The 18,295-nt window shown below is 42.2% G+C and overlaps 5 protein-coding genes across 12 annotated transcripts; 3 read left to right on the top strand and 2 right to left on the bottom strand.

The window, feature by feature from the left end:
• Nucleotides 1-146: 146 nt before the first annotated feature.
• LOC105276169 (solute carrier family 17 member 9) lies at nucleotides 147-2,793 on the bottom strand. The gene is made up of 8 exons (XM_011333565.3): nucleotides 2,584-2,793; nucleotides 2,039-2,385; nucleotides 1,803-1,976; nucleotides 1,591-1,723; nucleotides 1,160-1,256; nucleotides 756-921; nucleotides 384-542; nucleotides 147-297 (listed from the first exon to the last, which is right to left on the bottom strand). The coding sequence occupies exons 1-8, from the start codon at nucleotides 2,640-2,642 to the stop codon at nucleotides 158-160; spliced, it is 1,275 nt and encodes a 424-aa protein (XP_011331867.1). The 5' UTR covers nucleotides 2,643-2,793; the 3' UTR covers nucleotides 147-157.
• Nucleotides 2,794-3,057: 264 nt separating this feature from the next.
• Nucleotides 3,058-4,427, top strand: LOC105276171. The gene is made up of 4 exons (XM_011333566.3): nucleotides 3,058-3,563; nucleotides 3,699-3,741; nucleotides 3,822-4,034; nucleotides 4,107-4,427. Exons 1-4 carry the CDS (start codon nucleotides 3,546-3,548, stop codon nucleotides 4,259-4,261), a joined length of 429 nt encoding a protein of 142 aa, XP_011331868.1. The 5' UTR covers nucleotides 3,058-3,545; the 3' UTR covers nucleotides 4,262-4,427.
• Nucleotides 4,428-4,517: 90 nt separating this feature from the next.
• On the bottom strand, nucleotides 4,518-5,868 carry LOC105276168. Of its 2 annotated transcripts, XM_011333564.3 has the most exons (6): nucleotides 5,727-5,868; nucleotides 5,416-5,624; nucleotides 5,170-5,291; nucleotides 4,981-5,102; nucleotides 4,834-4,910; nucleotides 4,518-4,735 (listed from the first exon to the last, which is right to left on the bottom strand). In XM_011333564.3, the coding sequence occupies exons 2-6, from the start codon at nucleotides 5,507-5,509 to the stop codon at nucleotides 4,560-4,562; spliced, it is 591 nt and encodes a 196-aa protein (XP_011331866.1). In that variant the 5' UTR covers nucleotides 5,510-5,624; nucleotides 5,727-5,868; the 3' UTR covers nucleotides 4,518-4,559. The 2 variants fall into 2 exon arrangements, with proteins under 2 accessions (XP_011331866.1, XP_011331865.1); XM_011333563.3 differs by having other exon boundaries at nucleotides 5,416-5,868.
• A 233-nt stretch (nucleotides 5,869-6,101) lies between these two features.
• Nucleotides 6,102-11,740, top strand: LOC105276166 (coronin-1C-A). Of its 4 annotated transcripts, none has more exons than XM_020030591.2 (6): nucleotides 6,102-6,251; nucleotides 7,586-7,791; nucleotides 8,101-8,582; nucleotides 10,244-10,622; nucleotides 10,714-10,956; nucleotides 11,047-11,232. In XM_020030591.2, the coding sequence occupies exons 2-6, from the start codon at nucleotides 7,594-7,596 to the stop codon at nucleotides 11,230-11,232; spliced, it is 1,488 nt and encodes a 495-aa protein (XP_019886150.1). In that variant the 5' UTR covers nucleotides 6,102-6,251; nucleotides 7,586-7,593. The 4 variants fall into 4 exon arrangements, with proteins under 4 accessions (XP_019886150.1, XP_019886149.1, XP_019886148.1 ...); XM_020030590.2 differs by lacking the exon at nucleotides 6,102-6,251 and adding an exon at nucleotides 6,264-6,327; XM_020030589.2 differs by lacking the exon at nucleotides 6,102-6,251 and adding an exon at nucleotides 6,340-6,572.
• Nucleotides 11,741-11,884: 144 nt separating this feature from the next.
• On the top strand, nucleotides 11,885-18,164 carry LOC105276167 (glycerol-3-phosphate dehydrogenase, mitochondrial). 4 transcript variants are annotated; one of them, XM_020030588.2, is made up of 13 exons: nucleotides 11,885-12,138; nucleotides 13,653-13,776; nucleotides 13,964-14,117; nucleotides 14,198-14,420; nucleotides 14,509-14,672; nucleotides 14,753-14,865; nucleotides 14,979-15,172; nucleotides 15,265-15,653; nucleotides 15,755-16,005; nucleotides 16,099-16,446; nucleotides 16,558-16,656; nucleotides 16,705-16,806; nucleotides 17,165-18,164. In XM_020030588.2, the coding sequence occupies exons 2-13, from the start codon at nucleotides 13,690-13,692 to the stop codon at nucleotides 17,297-17,299; spliced, it is 2,259 nt and encodes a 752-aa protein (XP_019886147.1). In that variant the 5' UTR covers nucleotides 11,885-12,138; nucleotides 13,653-13,689; the 3' UTR covers nucleotides 17,300-18,164. The 4 variants fall into 4 exon arrangements, with proteins under 4 accessions (XP_019886147.1, XP_011331863.1, XP_011331862.1 ...); XM_011333561.3 differs by lacking the exon at nucleotides 16,558-16,656 and adding an exon at nucleotides 12,246-12,364; XM_011333560.3 differs by lacking the exon at nucleotides 16,558-16,656.
• The last annotated feature ends 131 nt before the right edge of the window (nucleotides 18,165-18,295 follow it).

Genomic DNA, 18,295 nt, shown 5'->3' with positions numbered 1-18,295 from the left:
CCATTGGATACTCGATAACCCGCGATGTGCCTGTTTTTCAATCGAACGTATCGTTTAAATTTTAGCGGATCTCGAGCACAGATTCCGAAAAGGAACCGACAACAGGGAGGTGAAGGGTTCCTCTTCGATAATTGAGACAGCGAATGTGGAATGTAATTCATATAATTGCTTGGCCTGAGCCGAATAATAAATATATTATGCATCCTAGGACATCGATTACGGCAATAAATAGGAAAACGACAGACCAGCTGTGTGTCACGTGTAAGATGTATCCAGAGAAATATACACCAAGAAAACCTGGAAAAATTAATACAAATGCATTATTACAATCCGCGACAGCGTGTGCAACTGACCGTATCACTATATAATAATTACTAACGTACCGGGTATAGCACCGACGGTATTCATGAGGCCAAATACACTGCCAGAATGCTTCGGTGCAAGGTCCGACGGATTTACAGCGATCGCGTTACTGTGAAAGCCTGAACCACCAATGATCAGCGCGAGACACAATATTGCACTTTGAAAACTTTCCGCTTTCACTGCAAAGAAAACAATTCACGTGATTTTTATTGCGTGTTTAACAATTATTATCAGAGCTCGAAAGTGTCTGCTGATCTTTGATGCAGTCGAAGACACCTTGCAACCGAACAAACATTATGAGAATTAATCATGTACAGAAGTAAAGTAATTATATCATAGTGGAGTAATACAAAGCAGAATTTTTGAACAGAGTTGCGATATATTCGACTTACTCAAAGCCAAGAGGCTTCCAATTTCGGTAACAAAGCAGACTGTTTGAATGGTTTTACGCGTTACAGTCACAGAATAGCCAGCTTCTATTATTCTCTCTGACAGAGCTTTCCCCAGAATTGTACAAGGTAACATTGACAACCATGGCACCATATTTACAACCCAACCCTGTTAACACAAAAATTATTTCAGATATCATTATAATACAAAGATTGTTGAAAATATTTGCATTGTTGTTTTGCACAGCTTTCTGCATCTTATTTACTGATACTATATTTATTGAAAGATAAAAACGTTTCTTATTAAAATAAAATATGATATTATTACAAACGATTTTTTATTATACTGTGCAGAGAGAATTTATGTTTTGAATTTATGTTGGAACCAGATAAAATAAGGAGGTTACCTTAACTTCAGGAAATGTATCATGAAAGTATGTCGGCATCCACGAGAGTAACACAAAGAAACAATTATTTTGGCAAGCATGTCCAATGACACAAGACCTGGAAGACATAGTTAACAGTTGAAGCAAAACAAGCAAAGCAATAGAACTAACATACTTATTGTATTTGCAATGAGTTATCAATAATACTTTGCACTTTTTACAATAGTTTTTAAAGAAAATTGAGAGTTACTGAACTAGACACACAAATACTAGTAATAAATTTCTCAAAAATAAATTTGAGTAGGCTATGTTTAGGTAAAGCATTATCGTTATTTTCCAGCACAGCTGTAACGGAATTACCTATGCCTTAAATTCTAAAAGAGAATACATTTTATTTCATTACTTCTAACCCGCAAATAGGAAATATTACAATTCCCATGCATCATGATTACCAGAATGGAGGCTTTGACAGAAGTTTGAGCCAAGGCAAGGTGTAGCTAGTAGCTGGTTTAGTGGAAGCTGCTTTTTCCTTAAGTGACAAGGTATGGTAGTTTAACAAGGCTGTCCATGCCAAACTCATGCCCCCTAAATTGATGAACACCACAAATGTATCTCGCTTCTGATCGAAAACAAATACAGCAAAAAATGAGGGGTCAGAAAATACCTAACACTCGAAAAACAGTCATCCAATCATAATTTTCCAGGAGATACGAGCCTAAGGATCCAGTGAGCAATGTACCCAGAGCAGATCCTGATGTTAACAAACTAAAGAAAGAAGCGCGTTCTGCTTCTTGCAAACGTTGACTGATCAGACTAATCATGCTAGGAAAATGCATTCCTGTAAGTGGACAGGTTCCGTTATCCCTTGCTCTTGGCGCAACAGCGCAATGCAACAATTACCTTGAAATGCTCCATTAATCGTTCTTAATGCTGCGACCAGCAAAATGGACGTTTCATCCTTAGAAAAGAACTCTATAATTTCTGGCATTAAGAAGGTCGTCGCAGACCAACCAAGGGCAGCTATACACAATACTTTCTGTCCACCGATTCTGTCGCTAATGTAGCCACTGGCCACTTGCGTCAGCGTGTATCCCCAAAAGAAACTCGACAATATCACCCCAGAGTCAGGCTTAGACCATTGCTTCTCCTTGCTGACGATGGGCATCAGCAAAGGGACAGACGTGCGTGTAGCGTATATTAGACACGTACCGCATAGTAACGACACGAACCACCTTCGCCTCTCCTTTCTAAAAGAAAGCAAAGAAAGGGAGCTTTTACGGTCTGATCCCTTGGCGCTATATCGCTTACAATAATTATGAAAATATCTCATTATTACAGGCAATTAGACACAAATCCAGCGTAAATTTAATGTGACAATAAATCGGAATTTTTGTTGCGCGTTTCGGATAATGTATAGATATATAAATGTATTTTTCTTTGATTACCTCGACCAGAACGAGTCGGTCCTCTCGTCCAGCAGGATACCCAGCGACAACGGCAACATCGTTCATGGATCGGTTTAGCTCGTCGAAAGTCGTTTCAATCCCCGTGCCGGAACATCGGTTCCCATCGACGTCCCACAACGATACAACGCAATTTTTACGCGCATATTTGGTGGGCGTTTGGTGCAGCGAGCACTTATCAAAACTCGCCCGCGCCCGACGTCGAGCGTGCCAGCTACGCACTTTAGTTCCGAAATTCGCCGAGTTGGAATCGAGGCGCTGTCACAGAAGGCATCTTGAAGCATTTGTAGTGCCAAGTGGATGCATCCTCAGACATCATTTTCAAGTAAATGTTCGACGTTACTAGTTTCTCCATATTTGCATATCTGCACGAAGCAGATGTTTGCATACGGAGGAATGTTATCTAATCATGCATCTAATTACTAATATAAAATATACGCAATAAGATAAAAACACTGAAAGGCGCAGTAAGATCTCTGCGTTAGATGTGGACGACGCGTGCATATGCTTTATGTGGCAATGCAAATCTGTCGGGATACGAAACCTACTTCTGAAAAACCTCGCGTTTACGTAGATAGATAAAAGAGAAGGGCAAAGCAAATAACAATACCAAAGCCAACCTAACTTCAAAACCAAAACCGTGCCGATGCACCGATGAAACAGTGATCTTACGTGTCTCCTGAGGCTAAAAGAAATAAGCTCGCCCGATTTGAAATGTTTTCGAACTACGTATAACGTTCCATCGAATAGTAACAATAACCAGCAATAGCATTATAAAGATTGGAGTGAATTTCGGTGCATGTCGCTTTGCTTTTTAAAGAATGTAGAAAATCTAAACACGGTCCGCGTCATTTTCTCCTAAGCGCCATTTTCAAATTTCACCGTGCAAGTCATGGGTATGCATGAAATTAACCAGAATTAAGATTTAACGTTCTACTTCATCCATGGGGCAAATGACAGAGGTAAATCGACTGTTGTCACTCTCCTGGAAATATTATTTTATTATCTATTTACTGTCGGAATAGAGATATCGGCTTTTCGTCATTTTCTTTATGCCACCATCAGTTTAAGATGAATAAACAGAAATTTTATTTCAGGGAGAAGGTGACAGTAGTATATATAAATCAATAATTATGTATTGTGAGTATACCTTGCGTCCCACTGTCTTATTTTTAATAATTTTACAACATTAAGGGTATTAACGACATGCAATTCTATAGATGACGAATACGCCAAACAATGGCAAACATTTCGAAATCATCCCAACGTTCGTATGTACATCCTCAAATTTAAAGAGCATTTTGCTCACAATCCGTTCCTACAGATGGCTACTTTTATTGTAATAGCATCGTTGCTGACACCGATACTTCTGTTTATTGTATTTGCTATTGTCAGTGCTGTATTTGCATTTGTTGGGTTTATGATGATTCAAGGTAAGAAATATTTCCACTTTTTATTATAAAACTACTGTTATATTTCTGTAACCATGTCTCTTCTATTTTCAGTGACAGTATTGGCTATCGGTGCGAGTATTTTAAGCTGCATCCTTTTCTGCATTGCGAGTACTTTCATAATGATAGGTTTGTGTATTGTCTTTATCTATTATGCATTATATTATACAAAACATGTTTTCAATCTTTTAACTTGCAGTAAAGTCTAATTTATATACAGATTGTTATTATTATGGGCGCTAATATTGTATGTAGATATATATGTATTATTCATTTGAGAAAATAATTTAACTTGTAAATATAAAAACATTAAATTTGAACAACTATAAATTGATGCACTATATTTTAGTTTTATTAAATTTGAACAAGTACAAATTGCTGCATTATATTTTAGTATTTGCCATTATTACCTTATAATAATAAGTGAAAATTACAACTATTATTTATATAATCATAAATCTAATAAAATGTAAAATTTAAGATTTTATTTATAAAAAATATAGGTAATTAGTTAGGTGCAATATTTTCATTGGTTGGCATGTTTGACTGGAGAGTTTCATCTTCAATTTTGGTCTTACCAGTGGACAAATATATTTCGTGCCACAACGCGTCGGTTATTTCAGGAGTGATCTGTTGATTGTCATAACAAAAATGATGGATGTAATCTTTTTTGTTTGAAACATCTGTGTTAGATGTTAAGGATTATTTGTCATCAGAAATTGCGCTCAGACATTTCAAGTAGCTTGGTTGCAAACACATTATAAATAGTGAAAAAGGATACATCCTTTAATGCTGTGCTTGGAAGCTTCATAATCCCAGTGTATCCTAGTTAAATCTCTATACAAGTTCAATTTTTTCCTACAAACAATCAAATTATCATAGATAATGGCAATACAAATGAGACTTGAAACGCAACCGTGATACTTACCCTCCTTGTTGCAGAACTTGCTGGTCTTGTGCATTTTCTTTACAGCGTTTCAAGTTGTCCCGTTTTTCTTCCAACTGCTTAATTCTTTTGGCAAGTTTGTTTCTCTCCGCTTCCAATTCCTCCTGTCAAAGAGATAATAGTGATAAATTGTACAGAATTGATAAAATGTAGAAGGTATAGCAGACTCACTAAACGACGAGTATGTTGCAACAACTCGGCATTCTTGTTTTCCAATTTTTGTGTTTCCGTATGTAGCGTTTCTTTCATAAGAGCCAGGCTCGATGTTAATTCCTTAATTTTCGCATTATCCTCTACAAAACAAGTCATATTATCTTAAAATCTGTGCCTTATGATAGCTTGGGTATGATAAATAACACGCTAGTTTACCGTTTCTTCAAAATTTGTCACGTTTTCCAATAAGTTGACGAAACTTACCGTTCAGTTGTTGCTGCTGATGCTTTACCATTTCATCTGCACTTCCTAGCTGTGACAATAATAAATCTTTAAGCTGCGACACCGGCCGTGCCATGTTGAAAGCTTCAGTTCGCGTTCGATCACTGAAGTCGAGCAACGTCGGGCACGGCCGGCACTTGGGTCCGACATTGGGTCGTGGTAAATAAACATAGAGCAGGTCATTGCTGTTGCTACGGACAACGGAAGAAAATTGCAATTGTATTATTTGTAATTATCAAAGAATTACAACAATAACGGCGGAACTTTTAAAGCGAAAAGAAACGTTTAGTCACGTGATCTAAGGCAATGTCCTGATTGGCTCTGTCAATGAGCCAGCACAGGACCAGGCAAGAAAAATAGCACGTGATCGATCACGAAAATCCAGCAGACGAGCTTTATTTCTTTACAATGCAATATAAATCCATTTTTTTCGTTAAAAAAAATATGAAAATGACAGAGTGCCATACTAGTTTTACTATGCTTGTGTTACATAGATGTCCCTAGGATATCCCTAGAGTAATACTCTCCTATTGGGTAACTGAAGTGATCTCATACACACAAAGAGATCAACCAATCACCTATCTACAAAAACTGCATTATTCATAGCAGACTTGTGATTCGTTGACTTTTCCGTACACATGCATAAATTACGCGACTACGCGAGCCATCTGGATAGATCTTTACGATTGGAAAGGCGCTCGCTCGTGAACGCGCACGCCCGTTTTTGTCGTCGTCGTCAGTGCTTGAGGTTAGCGGCGGGGAGAGGAGTTCTTTTCCAAAAGCGTGCATCTTCCTGTCACTACGAGAGGGATTAGTCCGTAAGTCTGCGTTTTACGCGTGCGACTGACAGCGGGACAGCGGGCGACGCGTTTCCCGAGATTCGAGGGACGAAAGGTATCGGCCGTTATCGCTCGTTCCGGTGATTCGCGTAATTAATAAGAAAAACGTCGGTAGTGAGAACAAAATGAAATCGTGAAAGGGGCGGACGTTGAGCCAGCGGTTAAGCTCACGAAAAAAAATAGAGGGAGACGGAGTGTGACGTGAGAAACGGAGGGAGAGGGAAAGAGACGTCGCTAGAGACGGCGATATCGCGCAGAGGGTGCCCGTTCGAATCAGCAGGGTGTGCATTTCCAAATAAGGTATTCCCAAACGAGCGAGCATTCGCGTGTTTTTGGCGCTGCTACGTGGTCGCCGACCGAGTTACATTCGACGGTGCGAGGCGCGAGTGGCGGGAATATACGAATCCCGAGTACGTTCTCGTCGATCGTTATTCCGTTAGTTTTCAAGTCCTTCGGATTAACGGTGACTAACGCCGGTCGAAAGTGCGTCACAGTCCACCGCGAGATAACGGCGCCGCGATAACGTCGGGACCGCGATAACCGGACTGGCGCACGGGACCTTCACCGGTCCGTATCGCATTGGCGATCGTGCGCGCGATTCGAGGCAGCGCATTAGAATTCCCATCACGTTTTGCGAATCGTCGTCCCCTGAAACGAGGGCCTCGTTCGGGGACATCGTCGCGATACATTCCGCGTACGTGGAGCGCGGCGAGAGCGGATGACGACACGTATTGCATATTATTTTGAATCGCTCTGAATCACGATTCCGCGCTCCCGCTGTCGTGCGCGCCGCCGACGCGGGCGCGGCCGCGCTCGCGCGACCCCGTCTATTTCGGTGAATCGAAATCATTTTTCGATGCACCATGTAAGGAGCGCGGGAAGCGGCTCTCCTTCGTCGACATGCGCTCGCCAGCCGATAATCGCCGTCGCGTTGCGTTTGCTGGCCGGCCGTGCGCGCGCGCGTATAGCAGCAGTGCAATCGCGGCGAATGCACGCGTAAATATATACGCGGAGAAAATTGACGGAACATTCGAAATACATTCTTATTTCGACTCTATATCCGTGCAGGAGCGACGGGGTCGGGGGGAGTGGGGAATCTATTTATAAAGCGGGGATGTTCCACACGACGCCCACGCCCGTGCTTCGGACAGCGGACGCGTGTAACGATAATTCATTAAAATAATCCTTAATAAACGATCGCCGTCGCGCGGGACACCGTGGCGGTAGCGGTGGCCGCTCCTTCGCGGATCAACGTCGCGTTATTCCGCACCTGTGTCTTAACCCGTGTCCCTGTTTGTGATCTTTGAGAGCAGGTGCAGACATGTCTTTTCGCGTGGTGCGCTCGAGCAAGTTTCGCCACGTGTACGGAACTCCCCTGAAGCGCGAGCAATGCTACGATAATATCAGGGTCTCCAAGTCGTCATGGGATTCGACGTTCTGCGCCGTGAATCCCAAGTTCCTCGCCATTATCGTAGAATCGGCCGGTGGCGGTGCCTTTATCGTCTTGCCGCACAACAAGGTACGCTTTCTCGCATTTCTTTCAAGTTTTTTTTCCCATTTCTGCCCTAGTTTCCTTGATCCGACAGAGTGCCACTCAGTTTCTCTCGTTCACGGCACTGTTCGATGGCACTGACACATCGAGAACGATACGTGTATACCTATGTTCAATGCGTATCGTGTAACTCGTTTATCAGAGCGATAAGAACGCTTCCTTTGTGCAGTTATTACGTATTATTAACGAAATGGCTGAGCAAACGTTGATTCGTAGCAAGCGATATACAATTGCGATATGTAACTGATGGTTGATCTTTGTCATAACACATTATAGGTAGGAAGAATACCAGCGGACTATCCTTTAGTGGGCGGACACAAAGGACCTGTACTAGATATTGCATGGTGTCCCCATAACGATAACGTCATAGCTTCCGGTTCCGAAGATTGTGTTGTCAAAGTATGGCAGATACCTGACGGTGGTATTTCCAGGACACTGACCGAATCGATAGTAGATCTGCAATTGCACCAACGTAGAGTTGGTCTAGTGCTGTGGCATCCGTCTGCATTAAACGTGTTGCTCACAGCTGGCTCGGACAATCTTGTTATTATTTGGAACGTTGGTACCGGCGAAGCCTTAGTGCGAATCGAGTCTCATCCAGATGTGGTTTATTCCGCATGTTGGAACTGGGACGGGTCCCGATTGGTCACCACGTGCAAAGATAAGAAAATTCGAATTTTGGACCCGAGGTCAGGCGAAATATTGGAGGAAGCTGTAGCACACGAAGGAAGCAAGGCGACACGTGCGATCTTCCTCAGGTATGTCACGTTATTCCCCATTCTTACGTGTTTCACGCATTCTTCAGCGCATTTTTATCGCTTCTTTTTACATATCGCTCACATGTACATTATAAATAAGACTGATGTAACTAAAAACTCGGTCAGTCAAGATGCCTCACGTATCGATCCAACTTAACTTAATATTCTCCAAGAACTAAATATGTGTTTTTAATTGCATCGATCCCAAAAGAGATTTCCAAACATGAAAATTTTAATTTTATATTTGATTAACACGAAACAATCCAAAACTTCGTGATCTCACAGTAGCCTTATATATATATACGTGTTGTAATTCCAATATTACGCCTCACTAGTCTGTAAACATTAGAATAACATTTTTATGGCTTTATGATCCCGTAAGAGGAAGAGTGTATTAAACTAACGAGTGCATTTGCATGAGTGTGGATGTAGAAGACATATAAATATGAGACAAAGGAATGTGAATAATACTGTACAGTTGTAACTTGCTTATTTTTTTCATGCTATTAGGTACTTAAACTTGAAAAATTATTCTTAAGGGGGAAGAAATGTAAAAAAGATATAGGTAAATCATAATCATCAAATGGTATACATCCACCTTTTTACACGGATTATATGAGAAACACAATGTAGTACAGATTATGTCGCGGCAAAAGATAGATGATTTCTTGTAGCCGCGATGCTCAGCCTCTTCCTTTTCACATTATTATCCATCTTCCGCCTTTTTGTGACACCATCTTCGATCTTTGTTGAGCTTGACGCCACTATGTACCCGCGTCAGATCTTTACTTCACAGTACTTCTCGCGCTTCTTTCTGCAAAGTGTTTTGTTAGAGAACCACATTTACGTGCGCAGGAGGTACATACACCCTGTTTTTTATCACCTTATATTTCCGATTTGTGTAGTGCGAGATTCAGTAATTTTTAATGGAAAACCGCCAGACACTGAATTTTCGACATGACGAAGATGCCAACTTAATAAATACGAATGTGTCAAGAGATGCGTGCTCTATAGTACTCCATAGATATTGCAGTAAGTATTGTACAATAATCAAGTTATTATTTCGAACTGTTGTAACACGTTGTAAACGTTACGATGATGCTTAAGTAACTATGTGTAAATTGCACCAACGAATACTAATTTCATTGGTAGAGATATCTTGATGAAACAATCTCGTGGTGATCGTCTGATTTACGCCTGTGAAAAAAGAAGAGAAAGAAGAAGAAAGAGAGGGAGAGAGATATGTTTAGTAGGATATACTTGGGCAGGTATTTATGTGAGCAAGCGTACATGTTTGTATGGTAATATGCGACGTTTCCCACGTAGCAGCATGTATTGTTTCGTTTGTGGTACGACGTCTACGAGTGTATCGTCATAAAAGACATTTATACGACATGGTGGTAACAAGGTGGATGTAGTAAAGTTTTGATGATTAATTTCCGTGTGAGAGAACACGAAATAACGAGGTATCAGTGATATGAAACGTGGTGGATACCCGTAATCGTTTGTATCACAATGTACATATGTATCTACTGTGAAATTAACACGCTGTGTAGATAAGATAAATGTACAATTAAATGTAGAAAAGGTAGACGTATCGACGGAGCCTCCATGACCGTTGTTGTTCACATTGATAAAACTGCTTGTATTATTGTTTTCAGGGGTGGCTTGATCTTCACAACGGGCTTCAGTAAAATGTCGGAGAGGCAGTACTCGTTGCGAGCCCCCGACATGTTGGGCGAGCCTATAGTTATGGTAGAATTAGACACGAGCAATGGAGTTATGTTCCCTCTGTACGATCCCGACACGAACCTAGTGTACCTGTGCGGCAAGGGTGACTCTGTGATTCGATACTTCGAGATTACGCCCGAGCCGCCGTTCGTTCACTACATCAACACTTTTCAAACTCCCGATCCTCAGAGGGGTATAGGTATGATGCCAAAACGAGGCTGTGACGTTAATAGCTGTGAAATAACCAGATTCTATCGATTAAACAATTCGGGCTTCTGCCAAGTAGTGTCTATGACGGTGCCGAGGAAGGTAAGAACGCAAATCCGCTTCGACGTGGAAACCAACATTCAGAGATGGGGGAATGTTCATCGGACGAGCGAACCGTACGATTATGTTTCAGTCTGAGCTCTTCCAAGAGGATCTGTATCCCGATACTGCCGGTGACACGGCTGCAATCTCGGCGGAAGAATGGCAGTCCGGAACTGACGGGGAGCCCATACTGATATCTCTCAGGGACGGTTATCAGCCGTCTGCCTCCAAGAATGAACTTAAAGTACAAAAGAAATCTAATATATTGAGCAAAGGCGCCAAGGTAGCGTCTAACGCCGCGCAAAATGCCGTGCAAGTCTCACCGGGAGCTTGCGTACGTATTGAAAATACATTCTCCCCGTTCTGTGCTGTTCGAGCAGTACGATAGTAATAACGATACGATAACGTTTGATCGTGATTGCAGGAGGAATTGTTGAAAGAATGCAGAGAAGAGATACGAAAGTTAAAAGCAGTGATCGTAAAGCACGAAGGAAGGATACGAGTGCTGGAGTCGGCGGTCGCTCTCCAAATGAAGGAAGAAGAGAGGAAGGAGAAAGAGAAGTCCGCCTCTCCCGACGGCAAGGAAGCGCTCGCCTCCGACGAAGTGTGAAACCCTCCGGGTTTTATTCCCCCTCATATTCCCCCCCCCCTCTTCTCACACCCCGTGACAAAATTTCTAACTAGAGCGTATTTTCTTTTTTCTTTTTTTTCACTAGAACCACTAATATCGTGTAATAAGAGAATGATCGTATATTTTGATATAACAACTTGTGTAAATAGTAGGTTTTAGCGATGCCGTGTGTCTTTGACCCTCTGCAACGATCTTTGCTATTTATTGTACATCCATTCATCGTACATTCTCTGCATTTGTATTATGTTTACATATTTTATTATTATTATATATATATTTATATATATATATATATTTTACAGGCGTTGGCCACACATGACAATACATGTCGCTAGAGTTAAGTTTTCGATCGATATAACGGTACGGCGTACGTGACTTTTATGTATATGAAACTCTTTGTACGAATAACGAAATTCGTGATACATGCGAGTGCCTAACTTGTACAGATATTTGCTGTTAAATAACAAAGAATATTATTTTGTTTCAACACGTGGCTCGTATATATGCGCGAGATGTATGTATATCACGAATCATCCAGCATCCTTGAAGAGCACTTAAGACCGTAGCTCGAAATCCGCTTACGCGTGGTCGTTAACGAAGGGACCTGCAAGGAAGCAGCGACAGCCAACAGCATTAGCTGATGCGCTCTGCTGGCCGACATCAGCAACACCGATATCCCCTCGTGCTTCTACGTTTCTACTACTGCTTTACGGGGCGAGTTCGGCTGACTGACCGTAGCCACTGATCAGTCGTCATCGACCATCGGTCGTGAACATCTACACCGCTCCCGTTGCGACGCATTGGTGATTGCTGGAAGATATGCACCTCGTGAGCTCCTAGTGTTTTAGCAACGTACATAGCACGTATAAACATCTTTAGCTCGCAGTGAGTATCACCATCGTACATCTGTAGAATTCCACAGACCCTCCGAAAAACCGACTTTTCGACTCGGCAGACCCCTAGGTTTCTTGATTGTTTCTACCTGTCCATAGGCGGTAACATTAACGATGTTGGCGCGCGATTTGTGCTGATGCTCGAGTGAATCGCAATTGGCTGTCCGATTGTCCAAGAAGGCCGGGAACGGCAGGCCAAATCGAGAAGAATGCGCCTAGTAATGCATTTTAATTTAAACGAGAGAGAGAGAGGAAGATATGCCAGGATATAGGATTCGCGATCGGGCTCCTCTGCTGCTGCTGCGAGCGAACAGAGAGAAAGAAATGAGAATTGGATTACGCGTAATAAATAATGTATTATACTGCGCTACGCATTATGCGTTCACGGCTGATACGAGTGACATATCGCAGCACTTGGCACGAGTACACTCGCGCGAGGTTCGCCGACGCTATTTTAGCTGCGGCCTTGCGACATCGGGTCCGGCATTGTGTTCCTCCACGACGCGATACGTTTTCGCGATACTTCTTTTATTTTCGCGATTCTCCCGGAGCTGAACTCGATGCCGACGCCGGCCGCGGGAACTCGTGAGTTTCACCGATACATCCGTCGTTTTTCGAAAGCTCGTGTCGCAATTGCCGAATTTTCGATTGTCAAGTAGCGGCGCGTATTCTGATGATGAATCATACGGCTGACACGTTCTCGTTTGCTTCCGCAGCCGGCGCGCGTTTCACAATCGGTGATTTAAAGAGCAGAGATAACCGTCGCGCCAATGATCAACCGTCGGTACCCGACGGTTCTCGTTGCACGAGCCGATTACATGATCGTGTTTTATCGCGTTTTCACCGTGACCGCGTGGGCGTGAAGCCGAATGTCACTTGCGTAATCCCACGTGTTCTGGGGACCTCTTGTCAAGGTCGTTGAACGAGACCAGCCGTCTCGGCTGCCCTATTAGTAGCAGCAATAATCGTGGTAATGAGGCTCAGGGCTCAGCCTTGTATCGCGGGACTGCATTTTACGATAGGATGCGCAATCTTTCAATTATTTATAGATCACGTGTAATGGAAATGCACACTCGAGTGCGCGCACACAAGGTGTATCCCAAGTTCATGCTTCACTTTCGCGGGTTTTTAATAAGACATTAAGCGATTTATGAGCAAAAATATTCAAGGACATCCGCGGGGTCAATTAGAATTATGTACACGTCCACATTTATGCATAATTCTGAAAAGAAGATCGCACAATGATAATTGTGCGTATTATCGTCGCATTACGCGCGTTGACAAGGATCAACCAAGAGGTCAAGCATTTCCAGATCCATTAAGTCTTCATTCTCTAATGTATGGAAATGTATTCACTCTGGCAACGGCATGTGCAACTCATACTTGCCTGTCAAATCACTTAGAGGTTTTTTTTTTATTACTAGGAAATATTTCTTCTCCTTTTTATTACTGTATGCTTACGTAATGAAGCAATTTGCGTAAATACATAATTTCTTGCGATTTTAGATTCACTCGAGAAGATCGAGGAGCTACGTGACGGACGATGGCGTCGCTCAGGTTGCTCGTAGCGGGGGCGAGTGCTGTTGGTGCCGGTACTCTCACCACGTACCTACTTTTATCGGATAACACGGTGAGTGTTACGGTGACGTGATCGGAATACAATCGTCTGAATACGCCTGTATGGAGATTGTCCCGTAAATCGCGCGTATATATGTTCTCTTATTGTTACCACGTATTACATAACGTCTTATTGGATTGCACCTGTCCGTTTGGCATAACCAGTATCCACGCACTTATTCTTGGACCTTCGATTGCAGGTACATGCCGAGAAGGTGAAGCCAAGACCACCTCGGAGGACGTTACCGACACGGGAGGATCAAGTGAAGACGCTTAAATCACAGGATTATGACGTACTGATAATCGGTGGCGGTGCAACGGGGGCGGGATGCGCTTTGGACGCTTGCACACGAGGTACATTTTTTTCCTCATCCAAGCAGAACTCTTTTTCATTTCATATTCTACTTTTCATCCTGGTTTTCCTCTTTTCCAAGGTTTAAAGACCGCGTTGGTCGAAGCCGACGACTTCGCGTCCGGCACTTCGTCCCGAAGTACCAAATTGATTCACGGTGGCGTACGGTACCTACAGAAGGCGATCATGCAAGTGGACATCGAGCAGTACAGAATGGTAAAAGAGGCACTTCACGAGCGCGCCTCGATGCTGGAGAGCGCGCCGCACCTGGCACATCCATTGCCCATCATGCTGCCGGTTTACACGTACGTTTACAGGCATTTACGAGCCTCTTAATGATATTCTGCTGATCCTGTCCAATTTTTTCACGCGTATTTCTGTTATTTTCATCAGGTGGTGGCAGATTCCGTACTACTGGTTCGGCATCAAGATGTACGACTTGGTGGCAGGTAGCAAAACGGTCAAGTCTTCCTACTACTTGAGTAAAGCAAATGCTCTGGAGCTCTTCCCAATGTTGAAAGGCGACAAGCTAAGGGGCGCTATTGTTTATTATGATGGTACTTGCCTCTCTTTCTCTTTACTGCAGTGTCTCTAAGCAAGAATTATTAATTTTTTAAATATTTGAAATGGCACGTAGGTCAACAAGACGACGCTAGGATGAATTTGGCGGTCGCCTTGACAGCTTCGAGACACGGCGCAACCGTCGTAAATCACGTGAAAGTAGTCAATCTATTAAAAGGCCTCGATAGGGTATGTATGTGTGTGTGTGTGTGTGCGCGTGCGTGCGTGCGTGCACATTTCTAGATCGCACAGTTATATAAAATGAAAAATTTCATGCAAAAATTCTTTCCTTATTTAAAAAGGACGGCAAACGAGTCCTCGTGGGAGCTCATCTCAAAGACGAACTCACGGGAGAGGAATGGGACGTGAAAGCTAAAGCGATAATTAATGCGACTGGTCCTTTCACCGATCACATCAGGAAGATGGACGACCAAGACGTCAAGCCAATTTGCTGCCCATCTTCCGGAGTTCACATAGTACTGCCAGGATATTACAGGTAAGCCAAGCAAAATAATGTCGCCAATATTAACGCACCACTTAATGAAGCGTCGTAATCGATACACCAACACCTTCGCACGATATGATTAGCCCCGATCAGATGGGTCTGCTCGATCCAGCGACGAGCGACGGTCGGGTGATCTTCTTCTTGCCGTGGCAGAAGCAAACCATCGCGGGGACGACCGATTTACCGTGCGAGGTCACGCATAATCCTCGACCTACGGAAGATGAGATCATGTTCATCCTGCAAGAAGTCAAAAACTACCTGAACCCGGACGTCGAGGTGCGTCGTGGAGACGTTCTCTCCGCATGGAGCGGTATCAGACCGCTCGTCTCCGATCCGAACAAACCGAACACGCAATCGCTCGCTAGGAATCACATAGTACACGTCAGTTCTACGAATCTCGTCACGATAGCTGGCGGCAAATGGACAACTTATCGCGCGATGGCTCAAGAAACTATTGACGCGGCTATAAAAGGTACTACAACGATTAGTTAAAAGTATTCTGTGCCTTCTTTGCTGCATATTTTTTCTGCAGCGCTTGGCAATCTAAAATGATATTTGTTGATCTATTTGAAGCTTGCGACTTGCAACCGGAAAGGCCTTGTCAAACGGACGGCTTTCTTCTGGAAGGCGCTCAGGGCTGGAGCCCCACCATGTACATTAGATTGGTGCAGGATTTCGGTCTGGAGTGCGAAGTCGCGCAACACTTGTCCAAGAGTTACGGGGACCGCGCGTTTGCCGTCGCTAAAATGGCTTCCCTTACGGGCAAACGATGGCCAATTATTGGCAAGAAGATCCATCCGGAATTTCCGTACATCGACGCTGAAGTGAGTGCCCCTCCAAGTTATCTGAATTTCAATCAAAAACATTATATGTGGAAACATGTTGATCGAATATCGCGACCGCCTTATGCCTTTCAGATACGTTATGGTGTACGAGAATACGCTAGAACTGCGGTCGACATGATCGCACGTCGATTAAGACTCGCTTTCCTCAACGTACAAGCGTCTCAAGAGGCGTTGCCGGTCATTATAGACATCATGGCCGAGGAGCTGCACTGGTCCGCGGAAGAGAAGAAGAAACAACATCGCGAGGCCAGCGAGTTTCTCGCCCACGAGATGGGCCAGATGGTGAATCGTGCTTCCCGCGATAAGATCCCGATTAATCTTACCAAGGAGGAGATACAGCTCTATATCAAACGCTTCGGGATTATAGATAAGGACAGGAAGGGATACGTATCCGTCAACGATATCAGGCGAGGGCTGAAGGTTCGCAATATAAACTTTGATCTTTCTCCGACATTTTCTCATGATCTTTGTTTTTTTCTTATTTTTATACTTTAATCATATTATCGATATCTATTAATCGTCGATGTACAGGTGTTAGGTATAAGAATGAGCCAGGATGAGATGCACAGTTTGTTGAATGAAATTGATCTCACTTACAATGGCCAAATGGAATTACAAGACTACCTGCAGGTAAATCAAGAAACATGTATTTAATGCATATTCTTTTACTCTTCGTAGCTGTTCGGAGATAAGGAAGTACCGGGTGAGGAACTTCACGAAATTCTGCGCGAAATCGACACCAATATGAATGGTCAAGTTGAATTGGATGAATATCTTCAGGTCTGTGACATCGCGCATCGTGCATATCGGTCACAGTTGTTGTACTTCTTTTCCTTGCATTTTTCTTTGTGGTCTTTTGTCTTTTTCTGCCCATTGGATTGCAGTGGAATATCTTTTCTTCTGTTCACATGATGTTGCTGTAATACTAATCTGACTGATAAAAAAATGGCTTGTTTTTTTTACGTATCGTATGTTTATGCCGCATGCCGTGATTTTGATATAACTGCTTCAAACCTCGTTGTTTAAATATCTTTTTAACATATTTATTAGCATAAATCACTATTAGTTTGTATGTATATTGTATACATGTACACACGTATATGTACAATGCAACTATATGTATCGTTTTTCTATATAGATGATGTCCGCTATAAAGTCTGGCCATGTGGCGTATTCACGTTTCGCACGGATGGCCGAGATGGAAGAAGCGCAACACGAGAAGGAAATGCTCAAAAAACAGATCAGCGTTGAGAGGTCAGGCGGAGGATTGTAAAGGAACTTGGGAATCATGGGAAAAATATCGTAACTTAAAATATATACCTTAACGTTTCATCTCGCATTTGATTTGAAACACACCGCGCCACGTTATTTATTATAGCATATCGATTCATTTAATCAGCGAATACGCTATCGTCAAGAAATAAAAAAATCAAACCATTCTCCATGGAACGTAACTGTCACGGACAGTATCTAAACGAATGCATTGATTTGCAGAAAAATTTTATGCAAGAATTCGCAGCACTGAAACCGAAGTTTCATTGTTGACTTTTGTAAAGGGTAAAATGACGTACGCTGTAAAGAAGAAATTCAAATTCCAAGTTTACAGTTTTGTGCATGTATTATTCAGCTGTAACATTTGTATCGTGTACAAATTGCGGAGCACTGGCATTCTTTCTATTTGTACATATAGCTGACGTTAATACGTTGGAATTATAATTGTACTTTACTCTTGTATACTAAAAGTATACTCTGTGTAATGTAACATAGCAATTTTATCATTCTAAATTATCCTACATTGTATTTGTATAGTATTACAATTGTGCATTATGTATTATTTTATTTAAAAACAACTGTTCTCTCTTCAATGTGTTATTAATGTATATATATATATATATATGTGTAAAGATGTTTTGAATACATAATATAAAAAGATTTCGTTATACTTTGAATTGGATTGTAACTTATCTGTACTAAATCCATCGTTACAGATGCACGCTGATATTGTACAAACTATAAATATTGTGAAACGTCATCTAATTTATTATAACTGTAAAATGGCTATGTTGATCAGTATTTGTCTTGTAATCTATCTCATCATTGCTCATGTCATGTCAATAAAGCCAATGGCGAATGACTGATTTTTGATGTACTGCTTTTTTCGTTATTACCAAATTATTAGACTTGTTAGAAATTGTACCAACGATTACTCGCAAATCTAATGCATTTATGACATCGAATCAAAAATTTTAAATAGCACCTTTGTTGATTC

Source organism: Ooceraea biroi, chromosome 9, assembly GCF_003672135.1.
Source record: "Ooceraea biroi isolate clonal line C1 chromosome 9, Obir_v5.4, whole genome shotgun sequence".
In the NCBI taxonomy this organism is placed as follows: Eukaryota; Metazoa; Arthropoda; class Insecta; order Hymenoptera; family Formicidae; genus Ooceraea; species Ooceraea biroi.
The sequence above is the reverse complement of the archived record's forward strand: the minus strand, read 5'-3'. Positions and strand labels throughout refer to the sequence as shown.